This window comes from Aulonocara sp. 'chitande type north' Nkhata Bay, linkage group LG2 (assembly GCF_057382095.1).
Source record: "Aulonocara sp. 'chitande type north' Nkhata Bay isolate Kocher_YH1m ecotype deep benthic linkage group LG2, A_spYH_male_GT1.1, whole genome shotgun sequence".
Classification (NCBI taxonomy): Eukaryota; Metazoa; Chordata; class Actinopteri; order Cichliformes; family Cichlidae; genus Aulonocara; species Aulonocara sp. 'chitande type north' Nkhata Bay.
The window spans coordinates 18,195,613-18,218,119 of record NC_141345.1 but is presented as its reverse complement, the minus strand read 5'-3'; the positions used below and the strand labels follow the sequence as shown (position 1 = coordinate 18,218,119).

General features: G+C 40.0%; 2 protein-coding genes across 6 annotated transcripts; one reads left to right on the top strand and one right to left on the bottom strand.

The window, feature by feature from the left end:
- Positions 1-1,408: 1,408 nt before the first annotated feature.
- Positions 1,409-9,003, bottom strand: phf6 (PHD finger protein 6). The gene is made up of 11 exons (XM_086306906.1): positions 8,858-9,003; positions 6,848-7,011; positions 6,433-6,534; positions 4,931-5,064; positions 4,717-4,763; positions 4,344-4,504; positions 4,099-4,242; positions 3,911-4,015; positions 3,686-3,819; positions 2,355-2,481; positions 1,409-2,257 (listed from the first exon to the last, which is right to left on the bottom strand). Exons 2-10 carry the CDS (start codon positions 6,983-6,985, stop codon positions 2,355-2,357), a joined length of 1,092 nt encoding a protein of 363 aa, XP_086163032.1. The 5' UTR covers positions 6,986-7,011; positions 8,858-9,003; the 3' UTR covers positions 1,409-2,257.
- Positions 9,004-10,946: 1,943 nt separating this feature from the next.
- Positions 10,947-20,724, top strand: cab39l1 (calcium binding protein 39, like 1). 5 transcript variants are annotated; one of them, XM_086306893.1, is made up of 9 exons: positions 10,947-10,963; positions 12,550-12,697; positions 12,798-12,962; positions 13,144-13,262; positions 16,349-16,517; positions 16,805-16,864; positions 16,947-17,012; positions 17,094-17,237; positions 17,761-20,724. In XM_086306893.1, exons 2-9 carry the CDS (start codon positions 12,581-12,583, stop codon positions 17,950-17,952), a joined length of 1,032 nt encoding a protein of 343 aa, XP_086163019.1. In that variant the 5' UTR covers positions 10,947-10,963; positions 12,550-12,580; the 3' UTR covers positions 17,953-20,724. The 5 variants fall into 5 exon arrangements, with proteins under 5 accessions (XP_086163019.1, XP_086162994.1, XP_086163011.1 ...); XM_086306868.1 differs by lacking the exon at positions 10,947-10,963 and adding an exon at positions 11,618-11,989; XM_086306885.1 differs by lacking the exon at positions 10,947-10,963 and adding an exon at positions 12,051-12,354.
- Positions 20,725-22,507: the final 1,783 nt, after the last annotated feature.

Below are 22,507 nucleotides of genomic sequence, written 5' to 3'. Positions count from 1 at the left end.
GACATGACGACAACACTGCTGCTGCAAATTTGTCAGTGGTGAATCTCTGAATGGTGTGAATCTCTGTTCCATCACACCCCAAAGGTGCTCTACTGGATTGATATCTGACTGCTATGGAGGCCATTTGCCTACAGTGAGCTCATTTTCATGTTCAAGAAACCAGTTAAAGCTTTGAGTTTTGTGACACGGTGTAATATCCTGCTGGAAACAGCCATCAGAAAAAGGCTACACTGTGCTCATAAAGAGATGCACAAGGTCTGCAATAATAGTAAGGTGGGCTGTGGCATTTAAATGATGCTCAGTTGGTACTAAGATGCCCACATTGTTACACCCTTACCCTGAACCGCTGTTACAAGGCAGGATGAATTCATGTTGGTTACACTAAACTCGGACCCTTCCAACAGATCGTCACAGCAGAAATCAACTCATCAGATCAGGCAACATTTTTCCAAACTTCAGTCCAATTTTGGCAAGTCCATGTGAAGTGTAACGTCAGATTTGTGTTCTTAGCTGGTGTGGGATTCTGCTGCTGTAGCACATCTGCAATCAGCTCAAAGTAGTCTGACCTCTTGCATCAACACAGCATTTTTGCCAAGAGAACTGACTTTTTTTTTCTTCCCCTTTTATGTCCTATTCACTGTAAACCTGAGAGATGCTTGTGTGAGAAAGTCCCAATAAATGAGCAGATTTTGAAAATACTCAGATCAGCCTGTCTGGCACTGAGAACCACACCATGTTTCAAGTCACTTTAATCACTTTTCTTCTGATAATTAGTTTGAACATCAGCAGATTGTCTCAACCATGTTGGCATGCCTAAATACACTGGCAAAGTTACTGCCTGTGATTGGTGATCTAGATATTTATGTTGAGCAGTCAAACAGGTGTACCTGTTGGCCTGTGAGTAATAGGCTATTGTAGCATAATGATGGCTATATTTCACTTGCACTGATGACTTTTTCAGCTCATGTTGATCCCAGAAACAACTCCAAATACAACAGCCCTTTCAGCAGCCTAACCTATGTAATCAGGGGACAGTCTGTGGAACAGCTTTGAATCAACAGTACAATAACTTTTGGCCTTTTGAAAAAGAGTGCACATCAATACAGCGTTTTTGGCAAATAGCTAAAGCAACAAATGTTGCATCACTCTGTAACAACATACAGGCCTGACTGTACCTGCATGTTCTCACAGCTAGCGTGTCACATTTAAACTTTTAAAACTCACTTTTGTATTTCTCTTGCCTCCTTTCTGGGTTGTTTTTGTTTTTTTCCTTTTTTCTCGTTGCTTGTTTGGTAAATAATAAGAGAGGAAAACCCTCACTTTTAATACTCTAACAGGCCACGTGTAGGGCTTCTAGTCTCTACTACCCTTAAGACTCACTTTTAAAACAAAAACTCGATTCACTCAGTAAAAGTGTAAAATAAAAATATTTTCTATTCCAATCATTCATGGATACATTTGTAGAGATACAAGTAACAGTACATCAAACAAAGTCAAGCCAACTCCTCTAAAGGGCTCTACTTGGCCCTTTAGCAGCTAAATAAAAAATGCCACCTTTAACAGTGGGAAAATCCAAGTGCATGCTGGCAAAACTTGTAATTGTGACTGTCTGAAATCCAGATATTCAAAAGTACTCATGATGATAATACAGTAGCAAAATATTACATATCAAGAAAGAAAGGCTAACATGAAAAGAGTATTCTTAAGACGCGATTACAGAAACAAGGTAATCAAACTGCACAACGTCATCGACACTAGTAACAAACAGACCCCTCTTAAAAGTGAGTCCTTTAGAAGCTAGGGAAGAGGAAACAACGCTTTGACGTTCAACAAGTGTGGGTCATGTCATTTGTGGCAACATGGGCAGTGAGTGACAATCAGAAGATCAGTTCATCATCTCCTTTCCCCGACATTAACATGTAGTTTTCAAAATTGGTTCAATAGCTGAAACTTGGGGAAGTCTTGGCTTGTTATGATGCTTTTGCAGTCCAGTGCACTGCCGAGTACCACCGGTCATCCTGTTCAACTCTTAAAAAAAGGGTTTCATGAAGAAGACATCTGGTGCACACTGGGGGCATCCTGTCCACGTGAAACACTTTGGGAGCTTGTAGACCACAACTTTGTGAGTAGGCTAAGGTTTAGTATAAAGAAAGGAAAAAAAGAAAAGAAAAAGAATCTCTCTCCGAGGTCTTGCGCTCTTCGGGTTTTCTTCCTACGTCACACCGACTGGGCCAAACCTGTTAAAACTGAACCCACCCTAAAAAGCAAAAATCATAAGGAAAGTTTGGTTAATGATGGCAATCGGACATTTTTACACTAATTCTTTGTGCACAACCAGAGGAGCAGTTACGTACTTAGTTGCCATTCACTTGTGTTGGTGTTCCTGCGTGGTGGATTGCTGCCCTCTCTCTACTGCGATTCTCTCGTTCCTCATCCTCTTCATCTCTCTCCTCATTGCCACTGTGGTTCTTACAGTATAGCCTTAAAAAACAAAAAACACAAACAGTGTTTGTAAGTTATGGAAATGTGTTTGTTTTTTTAAGTGATGAATAACTCAGGAAAGTGGAAAACCACAGAGTGAGTGCTGAACACGCCGCCAACACTATGCTGATTTCATTACTGCAGAGCTCCAAACTTCCTCTCCCATTAACATCATCACAAACACTGTGGACACAAACACTGGGAGCTTCATAGCAGCTCCTGTAGGTGTAATGTGTAGATAGAGCAGTGCTTTGGTCCATATAATGTAGCAATCTCAGCTGCAAACCATGCACACCATTTATCAAACCTTAAAAAAGGACCATGTTGCTGTATTTTAGCCTTAAGTCTTTAGTGTTTAATGGTTTGCAACCTCCGTCATGCTAACACTGCACTCTTCACCTCTGCTGGAGAGGAGAAAAATGAGGAGTCATTCAAAACAGCATGTGAATGGTGTTTATCAGAACAACCTGCATGAGCTCCAAAAAAACTGTAATGAATCATATTAACATTTTGTTTTCCAGGCTGACTGATAACAAACTCAGAAATTAGCCACCTGGCAACAGTCGCTTTGCTAACTGCATTGCAGAACCGGGGCAGCCTGCCAGCAGCTGACTGTCGTGGCTTGTTGCTCCTCAAATCGACCCTAACACAACTATCAAAGCACTCCGTCTGGCAGACCATCGGGTATGTACTGAACATCGTGAAAGAAGTGACTGTGTGCATCCTGCTGGATCAAAAGATGCATCTTCCTGAAACACACACTTGTACTGAACGAGCAACAAAAACACTTTAAGGAGAAATAAGCAAGGAAGGAATTCTCCTTTCACGATACACTCGATGCTCTGTGACAACACTAAAAAATTAATAAAAAGTCTTAAGAGCACAATTTTTCTACCTCACTTCCATAGTCGTGATCACAAAATTGGGGCCGGGATTACGATAAACATAATATATACCAGAAGGTGTTCTTATTCAAATCCCTGCACATCACTGAGACAACCATTAATTATCTTTGTGATCCAGTATTCACGTCAGTAACTGAGTTACAAAATAATTGCAATGCTCTTGATGATCACACATAAAAACAAGTAATTGTGTGTTAACAATTACTGTCACTATAATGAGACCACAACTGTGCAATAAATATATAATTAAGCAGTTTAGGACACAAAAACAGAAGATAAAATAGAGAAGTTTTGCTCACTTGTAAATGCCACGCGCCATGTTTTCAATATACTTGGCTTTGTCCTGCAGGCCGCAGTGGTAGTGGTAGGTCTTCACACATGCTTTGATTTCACACCCAATGGTAGCACCCAACTGAGTACACAGCGTGCATTTCTGGGGGGGAAAAACCCAACACAATCCACAACTCTGTCAAAACGAATTTTAGATGCAAAACTTTAAACTGCTATTTGTTTCGTGTCCCCACCATTCTTTTGCCTCTTTTGATTTCCTGGATGACAGTTTTCACATCAAAGTTTCCAAATTCGGCCCGTGACGTGGTGGTCAGCTGTACCGTCCCCGATGAAAAAAGCTGAAACAGATCAGAGATTAAATGCAGGCCGGCGGTACTTTAAAAGCACATCCACAGATTACCCTCCGAACGGGAATTCTCACCATGCACTTGTAGTGTGCGGCCACTTTTTTGGAGTTATCCGTATGAAGCATGCCTCTTGTTTCATTCTCTTCCTCACCAGCATGGCAAAAGCCGCAGCGCTGGCCGCTGTCTCCAGGGCTGGTCCGGAGAGGTGACCTGTCCCGCTAAATAAACAAAAAGGGCACATCAGCTAAAATTCACACCCAGCACAGACACCATTCAAGGGAATCTCGTATTGTTTTATGGACTCTGAGCGCTGCCGTACGTGAGAGGAGCTCTCCTCATCTGCAGCCTGTGACGAGGTAGAGCGTGTGTCTTCTGACTGGCCGCGAGATCCCGCCTTGGCTCTCCCCTTCTCGAACCTTCCCCTGCCCCTGCTTTGTGGAGGCGACGAGTCTGAATCCTCGGCCACAGCTCCCTCTTCATCTAATGACAAAGAAATAAATCGGGTTTCACAAATTTCAGCTTCACAACAACACAAAGACACATGCAAGTGGAAGTGTTTTGACAATAAAACAGATTACAGTTTTAAATCAGAATACTGCTAACAATGGCTGTTGTTGCACAGGTTCAATGATAAATGTCACAGGCTTGTGGTTAAGTAGTAGCAGTGTAACTGATGTTAAAGTAAACTTTACCTTGAATGCCATCCTGGGAAGCATCCCTGTGTTTGCGGCAGTAAACGCTACAATCAGAAATAAAAGAGTTCAGTTAAAAGACGCCAGGACTGAATATGAGTGACAAATGGTTGAGATTAATGACCAGCTGTGCAGCTATAGTTAATAAATGCCTGGGTGTATGACTGTTTATTGTACAGTAATGCTCAGCAGAATCCAAATGTAAGAGTCTTACAGGTAAATCCCTTGCGAGGGATTCTCTTTGATCTGGGCTTTGTCCTTAACAGCACAGTAATAGTGATACGTCCTCCGGCACGTCTTCACATCGCAACCGATGGTCGCACCCGGTCGGTGACAAGAAGAACACATCTACAACAACAGCAGATGCAGCGACATTATTTTGTACGCCGATTCAAAACAGTCATCCATTAGTAACGCATTCATACGTGGATCTGAGAAATGATCGCTCCGTGGATCTGAGAAATGATCGCTCCAAGTATTATGGGTCTGGTGTGTCATATGAAAATATTAAAAACATGTCCCAGTGGGACACCGCTGATTGATTCAAGAGAAGAACAAATTAAAATCAGCAGGGAAGGTTAAACCAAAAGGAAAACAATGTGATACAATTTAAAAGAAAACCAGCACAGGAAGCTTAGAGCGGCTGATAACATACCGTCTGTAGATGAACACTGAACTGATCAGAGAGCGTTATTTTTAAAAACTGATGAATATTTTTAATTATTTTTTCCCCAAAATGTAAGGATGCTTTGTTGTTTATGATCATACACCAAACGTGTAGTTACTGGTCAAATAGGACCTGCCTTTTAAAGGAAGGGATTTAACGTTTTATAGGCAGAAATATGAGCCGATTCATCAACATAATATCCAAAAGATGAATCAGTGACAATCTACAGAAAGGTTTGGGAAACAAATTAAAATGTTTGCAAACGCACAACTTTAAAGGCTACATTTTTTACTCTTTACTAAGTGATGATGTAACAAAAACAATTATTAAATAAGTCAAATACAACATGTGCAACTTATTAATGCACAGCTCTGCAGATCAATTCTCATTTTGAAATAAGCTGCATTTCAGTGTGACACCCCTCTCACACTTATATACAGGAAATACAGAATAGTGCAAGCACACACTTACAGACCACTGCAGTGCATCCCATTAGCATTCAGTGGCACACTGACACACACACAACCAGTTTTGAAACCATCCTGGAAAAGCCATCTTTTTATTTAACAGTGTGTCAGATTGAGGCAAGAAGAACCAGCAGCTTTAGATCTTTTATTGGATGAGAACAGCTGACATTTCCCACTTAAAGATGCCAAGAAAGAGGATATAATGTAATAATAGTAGCTGGTATCAACCCCAGTCCTCTGTAGCAAACTTGCATAGTTACATAAACACACACACACACAGCTTAAAAGGTGAGACACCATTATTATAATGATGATGATGATTATAGCAAAAGCAGTAAAAACTATGAGTACATTTTGGCATTAGTAACTATTACTTAGAAGCAGGCATTGTACAGCCACAGATGTGCAATTTCCTCAAAGAGAAATGCGCTCAGGGTCATTCCCTTGAATGATTCCACGACTGCTTTCAGATGCTAAACAGTCTCTGAACTGAAAATTTGGGCCTTTAACACTAATTTGGCAGCGGTGCTAACCCATGGATGCAGCCTATCTGCTGACCTGAGCACAACAGTAGGTACTCACCAGTTTATTTCCCCTCTTGATCTCTTTTTTCACATCCTCAATGGAAAATCCTCCAATGTTTTCACTGTCTGAATGTGATGTGACGAGGGCTGAAGAGAAAAGCTGAAGAGGACAGAAAAAGAAGCAATAAAATAATGAGAAATTTATTTACGTAGCATTAATATAAGGATGAATTTGATATACAGAACATCTCTGGGATTATTTCTCTTAACTATTGCTGATGTACAGTTTTCCACAAAGGCATTAGATCATTTATGGGAGAAGAATCATTTCATTTCACAACTGCATGAAGAAATAAAAACAAAAACAGACGTGAGCTGTTCACTATTCTGCTCATGTGGCAGAGGGCTGCAAAGTAGGCAGCTTGGATGACGGATCCCGGGCTGAAAAACTGAGAACAACGCGGCTTCCTCACCATGCACTTATGGTGGGCTGCCACCTTCTGGCTGTCAGACATCAGCAGCTGCCCACACTCCTTGTCCCGGTTGGTTCTGCAGAAGGCACATTTGGGTAGCCGTGCTGCTGCTGCGGCTCCTTTCCTCTGTCCTGACATGGCCAAAGGCTTTTTTGTTTGTGAATCTAATTTAGAAAAGGAAAAAAAAAAAAAAAAGTAAGAAAAACAAGATAAATTTCACTTGCAAAAGCTTGTAGACTCTTTTAGCAGGGATGGAATCAAAGGAAATGTTCACTATGATGCATTGGTCTACATGGAGTTTAATCACCGCTCATAAACTAGAAACTACAAGACAGTAGATACTCACCGCTAACGTAGGCAAAGAGTGAGTGATGAATAGAAACATCACTTACAGTTTGGATATTTAAGCATAAACCACGTTCTTGGACTCACACACCCCCAACCCCACGCCCTCACTTAAGTGAAATAACACATAAGTTGCTTTGGAAAGGAGCCACGAGAAACTCTTTTCCAGAAACAGCAGGAAACAAAAACTTTCAACTACTCGCAGACAAGTAACTTCAAAACAGAGGGGGAAAGTCACAACAGAGCAGCTCGTGCCTGCTTTAAGTGCTGCTTGGCAAAGCCAGGAATGGATCACACATTTTTTTTTTTTGGGGGGGGGGATTTCCCATTTCACTTCAGTTTTTCCAACTTCAGAATCTCATAAAGTTTATTCTAACAGAGCATGTGGGTTTTTTTTTTCTAGATGCTGAATGGAGAGGGAAAAAAGTAACAACCACCTACAGTTTTTGTGTGAAGAAGGCAGTCAAATATAAAATCCTGTTGTAAAGTGTCATGGCTGAAGGCCATATTGTGAGGATACAGGGAACCTTTACCAGTCATCCAAAGCCTAGATAAGATTAAAAAGGAAGGGAAATCAGCAGAAGCTGGTGGAGCACATCTGATGCAACCCGGAGTACTTTTAATTATAATGTCCTCCATAGCAGTTTTATTTGTGATGACTAGTTAGTACACAGGCATTACCTGGAGTTGGAATGATTTCAAGTTTCATATTGTTTTTGATTCAATGCCAGCTAAATTTTAAATGCACATCTTATTTATGTATTAATCTAAATTTTATTAAAATTCAAACAAATCCGTTAGTGTATTCTTCAGAGTGCATAGGTGGATCAAACCCCCAAACGCGTGCTGTTATTCTCACATAGTCCGCTGTCATAGTGCTCTGCACACATTCTTTAAAGGAAAATAACCCAAAAAGCAAAGGAAAACTTAAAAGATATAATCAATCCACAAACGAAACTGGGTGATTTTATGTAGATATTAGAGAAAGAAAGAAAAAGAATCACAATAGCAGTGCGCTGCGACGCCTTGATAGAGCCATTACAGCCATGACAGCAGGGCCAGGATTTCACTGCGGCGGCTCCAGCAACAGAGCTCAGCGTGCAAACACACAATACTGGCCGAGCAAATAACACCAAAAAGACTATATTTCAACATCTGCTGCTCTCTGAATCGCTCTCACATCACAATCTTGCACTACAAGACGATAGTTGTGGGGGGATTTTTGACGAGAAGGGGCGAAACATAAGAAGCGACTGAAATTGCTCCCACAAACTTTTGAATTAAAGGGGGTGTGTGACTCTTTCTCCACCAAACTAGTTATAACTGAAAACATTTTTACTACGAACATCTCAGCGCCGCGAAATGTTCCTCCCAAGGCCTTTTCATGCAGAGAAATAAAGGTCGGTTGCAGGAAAATGTGACTCTTCGACATTATGATTTCACTGGAAGTCGAAAAACTGCGAATATTTCCCTTTAAATGTGGGAAATTATCATGACAGGCGCGGGTCTTTGCGAACCGTTTCGAAGTAAAGAGCGCCATACGTGATGTATCCCTGTGAAAAGCGAGCAGCTCGGCTTGTACGCAAGCAATACGGCCTGAAACGACAACAGGCCATAAAACACAGCGGGTATCATCCAGCCGTGGATTCACAGCTCGTAGCTTACCTGTTAATGTAATCTTATCGCGCCGAAACGCTACAAAAGAAGGAAAAGTGCTCCGGCCAGCGGCTGTGTTTCTTTCCGTCCTTCAGAAGTGATCGTGTGCTTTTCGCAATAGCACCAAGCTAGCTAAAATGTCCACGGCGCTAGGACTTCCGGGTCTGGCTTTCACAATAAAAGTCATGACGACAAACTTACGTGTCAGGCGTAAAAAAAAAGCAAAACTGTTTTTTAAAAAAGACCTAAATGAAATGGCTTTAATGAAGTGTATCTTTCCTAAAAGCAGAGCAGAACAATGGCCGGACATGCAGGTTTAGTAAAAGCTAGTACTGATTTTAATTTAAATATAAGTTGTTGCTGCTGTTATAGCTAAAATCAGCCCATGTTGTCATGTTTTGGGGATTTTTGTTTTAAATTATCAAAAATAAAGGTCTCTTCTAAGAAAAAATCCATTTGATTTAATTTATTTTCTTTCATGTTGTAATATTGCTACAAAGATAAGTGTGTCTAAACCTTGTACGTTATCACATTTTTATCACATATCATCGGGCCACATGAGACCATCAAAGAAGGACTTGTAAATAAATGCCATTTACACTGTGTAATGTAATGTAATTACAGATGGATCTAAGTTTGGTCCCCGTGACACACATTAAAAGATAGATAGATAGATCAACCTCCTCATCATACAAAACAGTTGTCTTAATAATACTGTCTGTTTTGTGGCCCGTTTGAGTTTGCTGGGTATATGCAGAGTCAGGTATTTGACTATGGTCACCACAGCTTTTCCTCTAATGAGGAGGGATTGAAGGATGTGAGGTCTCCTCCTACCACCACAATCTCTTTTATGTTCCCCAAATTTCCCACAAATTGTTTGCATCACACCAGCCAACAAGTTCTTCCACGTCTCTCCTCTACATTGACTCATCATTAATTGCAACAGCTGCATCATCTGTAAAAGTCACAATATGATTGCCCGGATACTTTGCTGAGCAATCACGTGTGAGTAGTGTGCACAGTAAGGGGCTCAATACAAGCTTAATCACAGCTGAGTTTTTATGCACTGGGACAATAATGGACCTCTAAGGCACCACAGTCTGGGATATGTTAAAAAATGCATGTCAACACCATGGTGGGGCCCTGAGTAGGAAAAGTTTAAACCAGTGATGTCAAACTTATTTTATGTCATGAGACACGTGCATCCTACTTTGATCTTAAGCCGGGCGGTCCTGTAAAACACCCCTTTCTGTCACTCTAAAGAAATGTAACTTGCATTTAAACCCTGAGATATCTTAATATAAAAAAGTACAATTTCAAGAGAATGCCTCAGTTTTTCTACATGACCTGAACGGTGATAAACAAAATAATGAAGTAATAAATGTGTAAAATTACAGAAAAAGTTCTATAAAAAATCCCAGAAATTTCCACAGTATTTCATTTAATTACTTACGTATTACTTTATTATTTTAGTGTGATATGAATGTCAAGGACACCCTTATCAGTAGGAAAAGTAAAACTTACACTTGCATGGTCTAAATTTATGCCCTTCATTTACTGTTTTCAAAGCCATCCAGTGGGCTGAATTTTGAGTCTTTGCCAGCTCCATTCTGGATCCCCTCATGTTTGACACCTGTGGTTTAAACTATTCTAAAAACATACAGCATTGTGCAAAAGTCTTGAGCTGCCACTCCGTTCTTTGTATTTTGCTTCCAAGGAGCCAGACTTTCTTTTAGTAATAGTTTTGCATGCTTTCATCGTTCTCTTTCAGCTAATTCCTTTATGGATCTCTTCCATTATCCCACCCTATACCTAGAATCCACCTCTCTCACTCCAACCATCTTTCCTTTTTCTCTCTCTCCTCTGTTCGTGTGTGTGGGTTCCTGCCTGTGTTCCAGAGGTGGAGTGTTTCCTGGGCGTAGGCCCTGCCCACACACCTGAAATTCAGAAGCAGTTGTGTTGATTATTACATGGACTGTTAATCCAGTCATGAATTGGCCTCCGCAAAGCCTGGACGTCAACAATATTATTATATAACATTACTAAGACAATGTGGGATCACCCCGGCAGAGCATGGAGCAAAACGCAGCCACCTCCCGAAGAAGAGCTTTGAAGGTGAAGTGTCCATATGTTCCCTTAAATGACATTCAAAGTTTCACTAATGCAAGTAAAAAGCTTATATGCAGGGTTTGTTAATGTAGTGTGGTTATTATCGCAAATTTGGACAACATGTAGTTGGAGAATACAGAGGAGAGTCAACTCATTATGCCTGTCATCCGTTATTAAGTGATGGTAAGTGGACATACATTAAAGAAAGACTTTGGTAACTATTCACGTTGAGGAACTTTTTGTGGTCCATATGTGTTCTAGAAATTGCTTGCTTTGATAATAGCTAGTGAAATGTGTTTTATAGATGTTGCTATTGGATACTGAATTTTCTTGTGACTCAACAAAGAAATCACCAAAAGGCGATTAGATGAAAGAAAAAAAAAAACAACCTAATCCTGTTTCTTATTCTGGCCGATTTTTACAACGTTTAGATTTCATAACCACAGATAAAACACGAACTATTTCTCAACTAATGGCTCATCTCTTCCCGAGAATTTAGATGCACTTGATTTCTATTAACGGGATGTCCGGTAGAGTGGCTTCCTCTGCAACATACTCCCCCTCATTAGTATGTAACTTTGTGAAACATGCGCTCCCATAGTGGGGTAGAGGGCGTGCCCACATCACGCAAAAGTGATAGGATAAAATTGGTGTCAGTCATATTACATAGCAAAACATGACCGCCCATTGTCCCCGGGATGAGAAGAGGACGGGTGTTTCGGCAGAAAAGAACAGGGAAATGAAGTTGACAGACGGGCAAGCCCAGCAGCAAGTCACTCTGTAATAACTAGGAAGCTAGCAAGTTCGATGACAGGGGTCACTAGAAGTGAAATTTACGTCAAATATCACTGCTATGAATGTCTCTAGTTTGAGGAAGTTGTAGCTACAGTTAGGGGACGTTACAGCTACAGCTGTCAGACAACGTTACAGACTTTTTCAAAGTAACGTTACAGTGGATATTGAAAGTGGAGACGACTCGCTAGCCCGCTAGCTCACCGAGCGTCTTTGAAGTTCAAAGCTACCCTTCATTCGGTGAGTGTACACAGCCTGAAGTAAATATTTCAGCAGGGTGTTTTGTGCGTGTGTGCTTCCCCACAACCGTCCTTCTCTAACTGCGTCCTGTTGGTAGTTGCCTTGTTTCTAGCTATAGCTAACTAGGTCACAAGCTAGCTCAACTTTTCCGATGAGCATGCTGCAACGTTGACATTTTGACGTCCTGTTCTCCGTTACATCCTTGTTTTGGTTTGAAAGCTTGGCTTCTACTGTTCAGCTGACCCCGCTTAGTTTGAAAGTGGACTAATATAGACTAATATAATGAATACACCCTAAACTCGACGTAAGAAACGTTAAGTAAGAAAAGTTGCTAGCCTTTTTTTCGACTAACGTGAAGTAGCGTTGTGAGTTACTTTAAACTTTAGTCTCTTCCTTATGAGCTTCTGTCTTTAGCCAAACGCCATAACTCACTCATGTCTAGCTCGTCAGGTGAAGTTTTTTTTGTTGTTTTTTTGTTAGCGATTTCCTGATGCAAAGCGGTGCAGGAAGTCGAATAGGTTTATTTGCACAATTTAAAAACCCGTGTTATGTTTCATCAGCGATCTGGTCTTAGATTACCTGTCTTCAGCCATGCCTTTTCCTTTTGGAAAGTCTCAGAAGAACCCAGCTGAGATAGTGAAGAGTCTGAAGGACCATGTTGCATATATGGAAAAGCTGGATGCTGGTGACAGCAAGAAGTGTGAAAAGGTCAGCTGTGGATTTCTCTGAGGATGGCATGAATGTTAAAAATTACAGTAACGCTGAGCAGCAGCTGATCATACTCTTTTTACCCCCTCATGTTATTAAGGTTGCAGAGGAGGTGTCCAAAAATCTTGCCTCACTGAAGGAAGTACTTTGTGGAACAGGTGACAAGGAGCCCCAAACTGAAGCAGTGGCTCAGCTTGCACAGGAGCTGTACAACACCAACCTTCTAATTTCTCTCATTGCAAACCTACAGAAGATTGATTTTGAGGTAGGAGAAAAAATGCCTTCTTTCTGCACTGACTTTATGAGTTTAAAGTATTGATTGCTTGGTGCACACATTGAATGATCAGGGGGAGTGCGTGTTTGCATGCCTGATTTGAACGTCTATGCCCAAAGCAAAAAAACCCTGTGTATATCAGCACCCAGTCTGAGTGGTTGTTACTGTGCAGGGGAAGAAGGATGTGGTCCATTTGTTCAGCAATATCGTGAGACGTCAGATTGGCACCCGCACGCCCACGGTAGAATACATTTCTACACACCCACAGATCCTCTTCATGCTTCTCAAAGGGTAAGTTCATATTTTCAGTGTACAGAAACTCAGTGTTTGGTCATTTGATCTTCAATCTGACTGCTCGTTGTCCATTTATATGCATTAACAACAAATCCACCCTCAGAGCCTCATAAACAAACAAACAAATCCTTAGCATGAAATAAAAAGCATTTGGTTTTTGCTTTTTAGGTACAAATACCTTCCTTTAACATGCCTTGCAGTCTTCTGCATTAGCCAGTATGAGTTTCAACAACTCCCAAAGGAACAAGCATGAACTTGCTCACATGTGGGCTACACATGTAGATGATGGATAAAGCAAAAAGTACAGTGCTAGTTTTACAGCTCTGAAAAACTGAGTCATCCTGCTCACTCACTCAGAGACCAGCTGCATGCTCCGGCTGCTGTTTGGTGGATCGAATGCCATCTTATCCGGTTAAATGTCACAACTATAAAGTGGAAGATTTGGTTTGTTTATGAGAGGCAGACATCAAAACCTGACATTTAACGTTGATGTCTCGGTTTGTTACACTGCTAATGAACTCCCTTGTTGTGCGTGGGGAAATTGTGTACTTTTTTGCACAGGAAAAAAATACCTCTCTGTGGAAAATGAGATCTAGAAATGGCACGTTCAACCCAAAATTATACCAAACAACTTCATTGATCCCACTAGGAGCGATTTGTTGTACACAAAACAGGAACATTCATACAAACGGATGGGCAATAATGTGGAAGGAGATGGATTAAAATAGAAATGTATATGAATTAAAAAAATACTAATAGAATATAAACTACACAGAGCATTTTGTACTATGATTGCAGAGGGAAAGATTGTCCAAAGAGGTAAAACATTACGACACTCTGATGGCTGCAGAGGCAGCTCACTTACAAGACCACATTCAGCCAAAACACTTCCTGCTTTCATTAAAAAAAAAAAAAAATCTTTTTTTGGTTCACTGTTGAGCTTGTGAACAACTTTTATTAATAATGCTGTTCAGGCTGTTTCTACTATTTACCATTAAACCAATAGATAAAAGGAAAAAACTGTGTAGACTCACAAAAAGTGGACAGTGGGTAACAGGACTGGCAAAAAAAAAAAATTAGGTGTGGAGAAACTGATTTTTTTTGTTGTTGTTGTTGTTGCCCTCTGTGGTCATAATAAACCTGGGGATCATGAAAAATGCCACCAAAATATTTGTATAACGGTTCCCACACATCACCTTTTCAAAGCCTCTTTCAGATGTCCAGTCCTCTCTGCTCATCAGAGACATCTGAATATGTCAGCTGAATGGCCCCCCGGCTACTTTTCCATGGAAAAAGTCACAGCTTTTAATACTGCAAGAATCTGAATGCAGATAGGCTCACATGTCTCGCGCCAGTATCTTGCGTTGCCCTGCTTTTGTTAAGAAACATGAGAATGCTTTAAAGAGCAACAACATGAGGGGGCGAAGAAAAAGAAGTTTGTATGAGACACCTGCTTTCCTTCTGTTTCACAGTCTTGCGCTGCCCAAGCTCATTAAGACCTCAAAACAGATTGTTCTTTAAATAAATTGTTGTACATGTCACAGAGGACAAAGCATGAACATCTAGGTTGTTCCACATTTTAGCACAAAATTCGAAAGGCACATTTTGTGTACATTTAATGGCCCGATGAGTGCACAGACCTCTCGAAAATCACAAAATGCCTTTCACATCTGTGTTAACGTTGTTCACTTTGCGTCATTTGTATCATTTCACATCTATTACAGATTGAAATGTTTATAAAATCCAAGTTTACGTAAGTTTCTGCCAGGTCTCTGTCTGAAGAAGTCTGCGACAGGTTGGATTAATCAAAGTCAGCAGTGACGGTAGTTTGTGTTCCAGCTGTTTGTACAAGTCTTCTGAGTTCATAACTAACCTGCAGCAGCAGAGAGCAGTGCGATAACATATGCTATTACAGGGTCCATCGTGATCGAACTACAAAATCCTTACCTTCAGACTGGTAGGTGTTTTTTATAAACTGGACTTTAACGTTTTCTCAGCTCCATATGGGACGTTGCGTTTCTAATTATCAAAGCGACCAGAAGCTTTTGACGTTTCTTGATGTGCTGTCAAATATCTGGCAGAGCTTAAGGGACACTGTCTAGCATAAGAGGGTTATGGCTCATTCTGTCATAGTTGTGAGGATATAGGGATGAAACCTGGATGGGCATTAACTTAATTGACCTTTATCTGAATACTGTCTCTTTAAAAGATTGATGAGAGGGCTTATAATGCATTCTTTGCAGCTCCTTGATTTAAGCCAAAGAATATATCACACTAAGAAATAGTACAGCGTCCACTACTGTAAATAATAAAGACTGAGAGTGTTAATGAGACCCTTTGAAAGCAAACGGCAGCCTTTTTATTAAAAGTTACTATTGTGACGTTGTATAAACAGTTCTCAAACAAAAGCTTGGTGTACTCCTTGCCATTTTTCTACCTGCTTAAATGAGTATAACAAGCTTTGCATCCTGTGCTCCTCTCCCTGCCAAGTAAGCAAATTGCATTGGTTCAGACTTTCCATTCACACTTAACAAAACATAGTTTTCTCCCAAAGTTTTTCATAATTAATGAGCACAACTGATCTAAAATCACTGCTTATTGGTCATCTTTAGATGAGTACATAAGTGCTCCAAAATGCGAAGATCTGGTTTCAGGGTAGTGACCTATGGAGGATGCTGCCATTCAGCAGACTTGTTTTGGACCAGATGTAACACTTTTTATTTATGTATTTGTTTTAAGGATCGCTTACACATTCTTCAGGCTCTTTTAAAAATATAAAAAATATTTTGGCGATTTACAGAATCTGTTCCATAAGTTTTACCCTAGTTTAAATTCTCAGCGTCACTGAGTGATTGACGACTTCTCTGCGTGTAGATCGCTGCTGCTGTACTCACGTTCTGCCTTAGTTTAATCCATTTGTTTATTTTTTGCGAGGATCTCGTTCCTTCGTCATTGGAAACACAGAGTTGATGTCAAACTAACAGTGACAGTGTTTAGGATGTGATTATACATCTCGAGTGAAAATTGTATAACTTGTGATGAGTTCACCATCACTTGGACCTGACATGTATGAACCTGTGCAGATACGAGGCTCCAGAAGTGGCTCTTAACTGTGGGATGATGCTGAGAGAGTGCCTGCGTCACGAGCCTTTGGCCAGGATAGTGCTCTTCTCTGAAGACTTCTTCTGCTTCTTCCATTATGTGGAGCTGTCAACCTTTGACATCGCCTCAGATGCTTTTGCCTCGTTCAAGGTACACACACACATATGTGTGTGTGTGTGTGTATGTATATATATATGTGTGTATATATATATATATATATATACGTATATATATATATGTATATGTGTGTGTGTATATATGTGTATATATATATATATATATATATATATATATATATATATATATATATATATATATATATATATATATATATATATATATATATATATATATATATATATATATATATAAAAATGGCAAGATTAACATCCTGACTGTTCCTAGTTGATATCTTGACCTCTTCTATTCCCCATCAGGATCTTCTCACGAGACACAAGATTATGTGTGCAGACTTCCTGGAGAATAATTATGACAGGGTGAGCTTTCTTGAGTGGTTTTGATATTTAATTGGAAAAACTGCTCATTCTTTACCCAACTTACTTTTGACATTTTTATCAGGTGTTTACAGAGTATGAAAAACTTCTGCACTCTGAGAACTACGTCACAAAACGGCAGTCTTTGAAGGTACATCCTCCTGCTCAGTCTTAAGTTTAACTGACAAGTTTGTGGACTGATTCTGTAAACTCATGTATATTTATTTGTTAGCTGCTAGGTGAACTTCTCCTGGATAGGCACAACTTCACTGTCATGACGAGGTACATCAGTCGGGCAGAGAACTTGAAGCTGATGATGAACCTGCTGAGAGATAACAGCCGAAACATCCAGTTTGAAGCATTCCACGTCTTCAAGGTGCGCAAAAAATTTCTCAAAATCCACTCTTAAATCTGAATTGTGTCATGAAAACCCCACATACCTGCTACCTTAAGTTGGTCTAATATTGAATGTGGGTTTTTGTTTAGTCAGGCTGAGTCATTGTGATTTCTCTTATTTAAAAGTTTGGTTGCTGCTAACAGCTTCACCTCTCGTTTTTACTGCTAGCTGGATATTTGTCCAGCTTTCTGTTATGCCAGTCTTTAGTATCATTCAGCTGCTTCTCCTTGGAGTCCTCCTGTCTAGCAGTTGGTCAGTCAGGAGGACTCAAACTCCGTCTTGTTGGACTACAGCTGGCGAAGGTGTCCTTGATCTGCTCTGAAGATGGGATCACTGAACCTAATCAGAACCTGCAGCAGGAAGAGAACTGGTTCATGATCAAAGCAGAACAAGAACTACCATCACAGCTGCAGTGCAAGACTTTGGCTAAAAGTAGATTCACTGGACTCTGTGCATTGCATCCACAAATGGTACTTAAACTTTTTACATAATCTTTCCAAAGGTATTTGTTGCAAACCCCAACAAGACTCAGCCCGTGATGGACATCCTTCTGAAGAACCAGACCAAGCTCGTGGAGTTCCTTGGCAACTTCCAGACGGATAGATCTGAGGACGAGCAGTTCTGTGATGAGAAAAACTATCTGATCAAGCAAATCAAAGACCTGAAGAGACCCACAGCGTCCGAGGAAGCTTAATGCAGTCGTCCCATTCTAATAATGGGACGACTGCTCTGTCAGGTGGTAGATTTTAGAGGTGGTGGTTCAAGAGGAAAAAACAAAACAAAATAAAAACATGCATAATTAAAAGTTCATACTAAGTATAAAAAATAGGAAACGTTAAGTTTACTTCCTTCACTTTCTGGCTTAGTGTGGATGTGGAGGTTCTTTCCATCCAGCAACCTGAGTGGGCCAAGAACTGTTATTTAAACCGCAGTGCTTCTTATTTAGTTATAACCAAATGCCTTTTGGTTCCTTCTTCTAATGTTGGACCTTACGCTGTTACTTTTCCATATACATGGAAATTCGCAACCAGCTCGAGCACTGAGGTCATTTTCCAGAACTTGTACATGCTTTAGAGATTGAAAGGTTGAGAGGTAAATATATTATTTTTCTAATGTATCTTTTATGCTAAAACATTTAAAGCCTCCAGTAACTCTTCTTTCTGAATGATGCTTATTCTCATTGCTTAGGTTTGGTTTGTTGCGTCTTTTGTTTTTTGGAAAGCTGTTCTTTGTACAGGGACTGTCTTTAGAAATCCAGCTTTAGAAGAGTGGCACGTCGGCTCATATTGGGCAGGTCAGCTCGTAGTAGTAACATTTGGCAATTATTGCGCAGTTTTCAGGCTTTCGTTGGAGTGCACGCGATTATGCTGGTCAGAAACGACTCCGCAGTGCTGCACTAGCCAATGCATTAGCTGTCACAGGAAGAGAAAATCAAAACTATAGAGGAATCAATTAATTGTACTGTGATTTTTCAGGCTGTGCTCAGCGATGCTTACATGACTGAAATAGAAACAAGGCATCAGATAACGCTGCAGGCTACCAGCCCATCTCGCTGGATGCGCTTCATTTCTTCTTCACGTTCTAAAACTGATGGCAACAAATTAACAAAAAATCATAAAAATGTTACACTGTTATATTCATATCGGAGCACGGTGTGTTATTGAACCACAGACTTTTATAATAATTTTAATCAGGGTCGTGTTTTTCCCCTGATTAATTTCACTGCTACACTGGACTTGATTAGTCTGAAGACTGAAATATTACTAAAACAAAATGACATTTCACCTCAGAAACCACACAAATGCAAACTCCTAACCACACCATCATTCACTTTAATACAGAAGAGACAAACTGCTTAAGGAAAAGGTAAATTGTTAGGTTGGCTCTCTTTTCTGATATGATTATAACAGTGACACAGTGCAACAACATGCCTGCAAAGCATCAGAACAGTAGGTCCCATCTCATGTCACAATATTGTCAGGATAACCACATGCACTGTTCCACATGAGATTTTTGGATGATGAGCACTGACTTTACTCCTCACGTGCATCACCAGAGCTCAGTTGAAATAATTACCCTATTTCTGCTGTTGTTGTTGTTATAGTGGCTGAAATTACAGCGTTTCAGAATGCGTTGTCTGTGCAGACTGTTAGTGTATATACCTCATGGGATTTGAGTTTGCGGATGCTGGTTTTTATTTTTTTAATTTTATTTCCTTGACAAGATATTTAATTTGACATTTGACCAAAAGAAAAGCACACAGCAGTGGTTTGAATGGATGCCGACATGTGATACATTTGTTCCGACTTGAGCAGGGACCGCAGCCTGGTTTTCACAATGGAAAACTGGATCCTTTTTTAAAACTTAAACTTTTCATTGTGTGGTACCTCATAAATGTTAATTCATAATGAATTGCAGTGTGGTACCTTGTAATGAATTTTTGCCTTATTTAAAGACATTTCATGGATCATGATTGATTCTTTCAATTTCTAATTTGTTTTAAACCAAAGCTGATATGAAAAAAGGGTTTAAAAATGTAAAAAATTAATTTAAAAAAATGTTAATTTCAGGTCCCAAATACATTAGCAGTTAATTTCTCATGTTCATGCGTAGACCAGGTTTATTACTAACTGCGATACTTGCTTATATGTAAACCCTGGGAGTGTAAATATATTTTAAGAGATCTGTAGTAGGCATCACACAGTGTAGTTTTCAGTTGGGTTGATTTGGCTTGATCATTCTTTGGTCCACTTCATGAGACCGTCACAAAGAGTGAGGACTTTCAGGAGCCATTAAATAATTTGATAAACTTGCTGTGAATGTGGTACACGATGCATAGATAAACTGAAGTCCTACACACCGTGCATTGTCATGTCATCAGTTTAGAAACTATAAAACAAATGAAAACTGTGAGAATACGTTGGGAATAATCCGTATACACAGTGGTCATTACTGATGTCTCCATGCAGCTGACTATAGATTTACTGAGGACAAAAAGTCTGTTATCAGTAATAATTAATGGAAGGAGGAAAAAAAATTATTGCCCGTATGAATTTGTATGCAGACTTTGAAATTTGGCCCCAGTCTTGACATGCACTTTTAGAAGGATGTGTTGTGCGCAGCCATCCCACTAGGGGGTGCTGTTAGCAACAGTGTTAGCACTTGTGTTAGTTGTACAAACAAAGCATTTCAAGTTTCTTTAACCCTACCTCCTGTTATGAATATACGAGTCACTGGCAATATGTAGTCACAAATTTAAATTCCTTAAAATCAATAATATGTATGAAATGAATTTAACTTTTCTGGGTTATTGTGCTTTACGTTTTTTGACTCTGTTGCCTTCTTTTCTTTCTTTACCTTTCCACACTGGATATTTTATTTTCTTCGGGAGGAAATTATGTGTACATAACTTTATAAAGGATAAGTGAAGTGTGAGAGCATTCATGAAAATAAAATGTCATTGCAATGTTTTGTTTTGCATTGTTTTTGTTGCCTAAACAATTATTACACATGAACGTGTAGGGTGATACAGAGTGTGGTAGTCACTTATTAGTTTATCTCTCACAGCAAAGCTTTAATCATCTTAGTAAATAAATAAATAAAACTCATGAAATTACGCCAGACTTTTAGGAAACTACCACAAATGAATGTATGATATTTATAATAAGGGTGCAAATCAATAAAACCTCAGGACTAATAACTTTGTAGCAAACAGTTAATTATTTATGCATAAAGTTAAGGAGCAGCCTCATAATAAATTTTTGCTGATGTCTCAGAACACAGAGAATGCTTGAGTGATATGGCCTCCAGTTTTGTGATAATGTTTGAAGGAAACTGGTTATTGACACAAATTTCTAATCACCCAATCACATGAGAGCAACTCATTAGCATATTGACATGGTCAAGACAACCTGCTGAAGTTCAAAGTGGGAAAGGAACTCTGAACATGGCAATGTTGTGGTACCAAACAGGGTGGTCTGAGTATTTCAGAAATTGGTGATCTGCTGGAATCTTCCTACAAACATTGTTAGGGTTCAGAGAGAATGTCCTGAAAAAGAGGAAATATCCAGTGGGCAGCAGTTCTCTGTGTGAAAATGTCTTGTTGACACCAGAGGTCAGCAGAGATTGGACAGGCTGCTCTGAGCTGATTGGAGGGCAACAGTAACTAAACCAATGGATCATTACATACCAACATATGCAGAAGAGCATCTCTAAATGCGCAAAGCAAGCAGATGGGCTACAGCAGCAGAAGACCGCACTGGGTGTCACTCCTCTCAGCTCCTAGGACAAAAGAGGGCAGCTTCCACCCAGAGCTTGTTGCCTGTTTTGTATTAGTATTTCTCAAGTGCTGCTACACAGAGCAAATTTTTAACACAGCTTTTCAAAACATCGTATCCTGAACAATTCCAGCTCATTCTCCTTCAAAGAATCTCTCAAGCTCCTCCAGATTTCATGATCTTCCAGCATAGATCCTGGTCTTCAGTTCAACACAGAGATTTTCAGTGGGATTCAAGTCAGGGATTTGTGCCGGCCAGTCAGGAATTTTACTTTGGTCTTCTGGAGGTAGTTCTTCACCAGGAGCGACAGATTTTGGGTCGTTGTTGTGTTTGAAAATAAAGAGACGACCCAGACCCAGGATTGTTTCTGACTCCTTGAGGTTTCCTTCCACCTTGATGAGATAAAGAAAAGAAAACTAGTTTGTTTCAAAATGCTATTTTCTGTTTTTCTGTTCTTTGATAAAAACTTTAAAATTCATAGCAGGGCTAATAATTTTGTCCACGTCTGCATGCGTTCTTCAAGCTGGCTCTAAGTAAAAGAGCAGGGTGTATCGCAAGCGGAGTGGGCAGTAGTATCGTGATTTATGAGATGAATCATCATCAGTTTGCAAATTCTGATTCAGAATGACTGACACTGATTCTGAAGATAGAAACAAAGTATGTATCCGATACCAATACCATCATTGGTATCAATACTATCGATATTTTGATTGATCCTCTCATGTGTAGCAGGCAGTGCGACGGCAGGAGGAGCAACTTGATCTGTGCTGGAGTTGGGCGCAGTTTCGATGGCGGGGGTAACCCCGAGCCACCTACAGGCACCAATGTAAACCACTGAGCCACCCTGCTGCTGCCACCAATGCACACAATGGACTCTGCATTTGTTTTTTTTTCTGTGTTTCTATGATGATCCCTTTTCTTGTGTCTGTGCAGACATCAATCACGTATTGCAGATGAGTTAAATAAAATGGC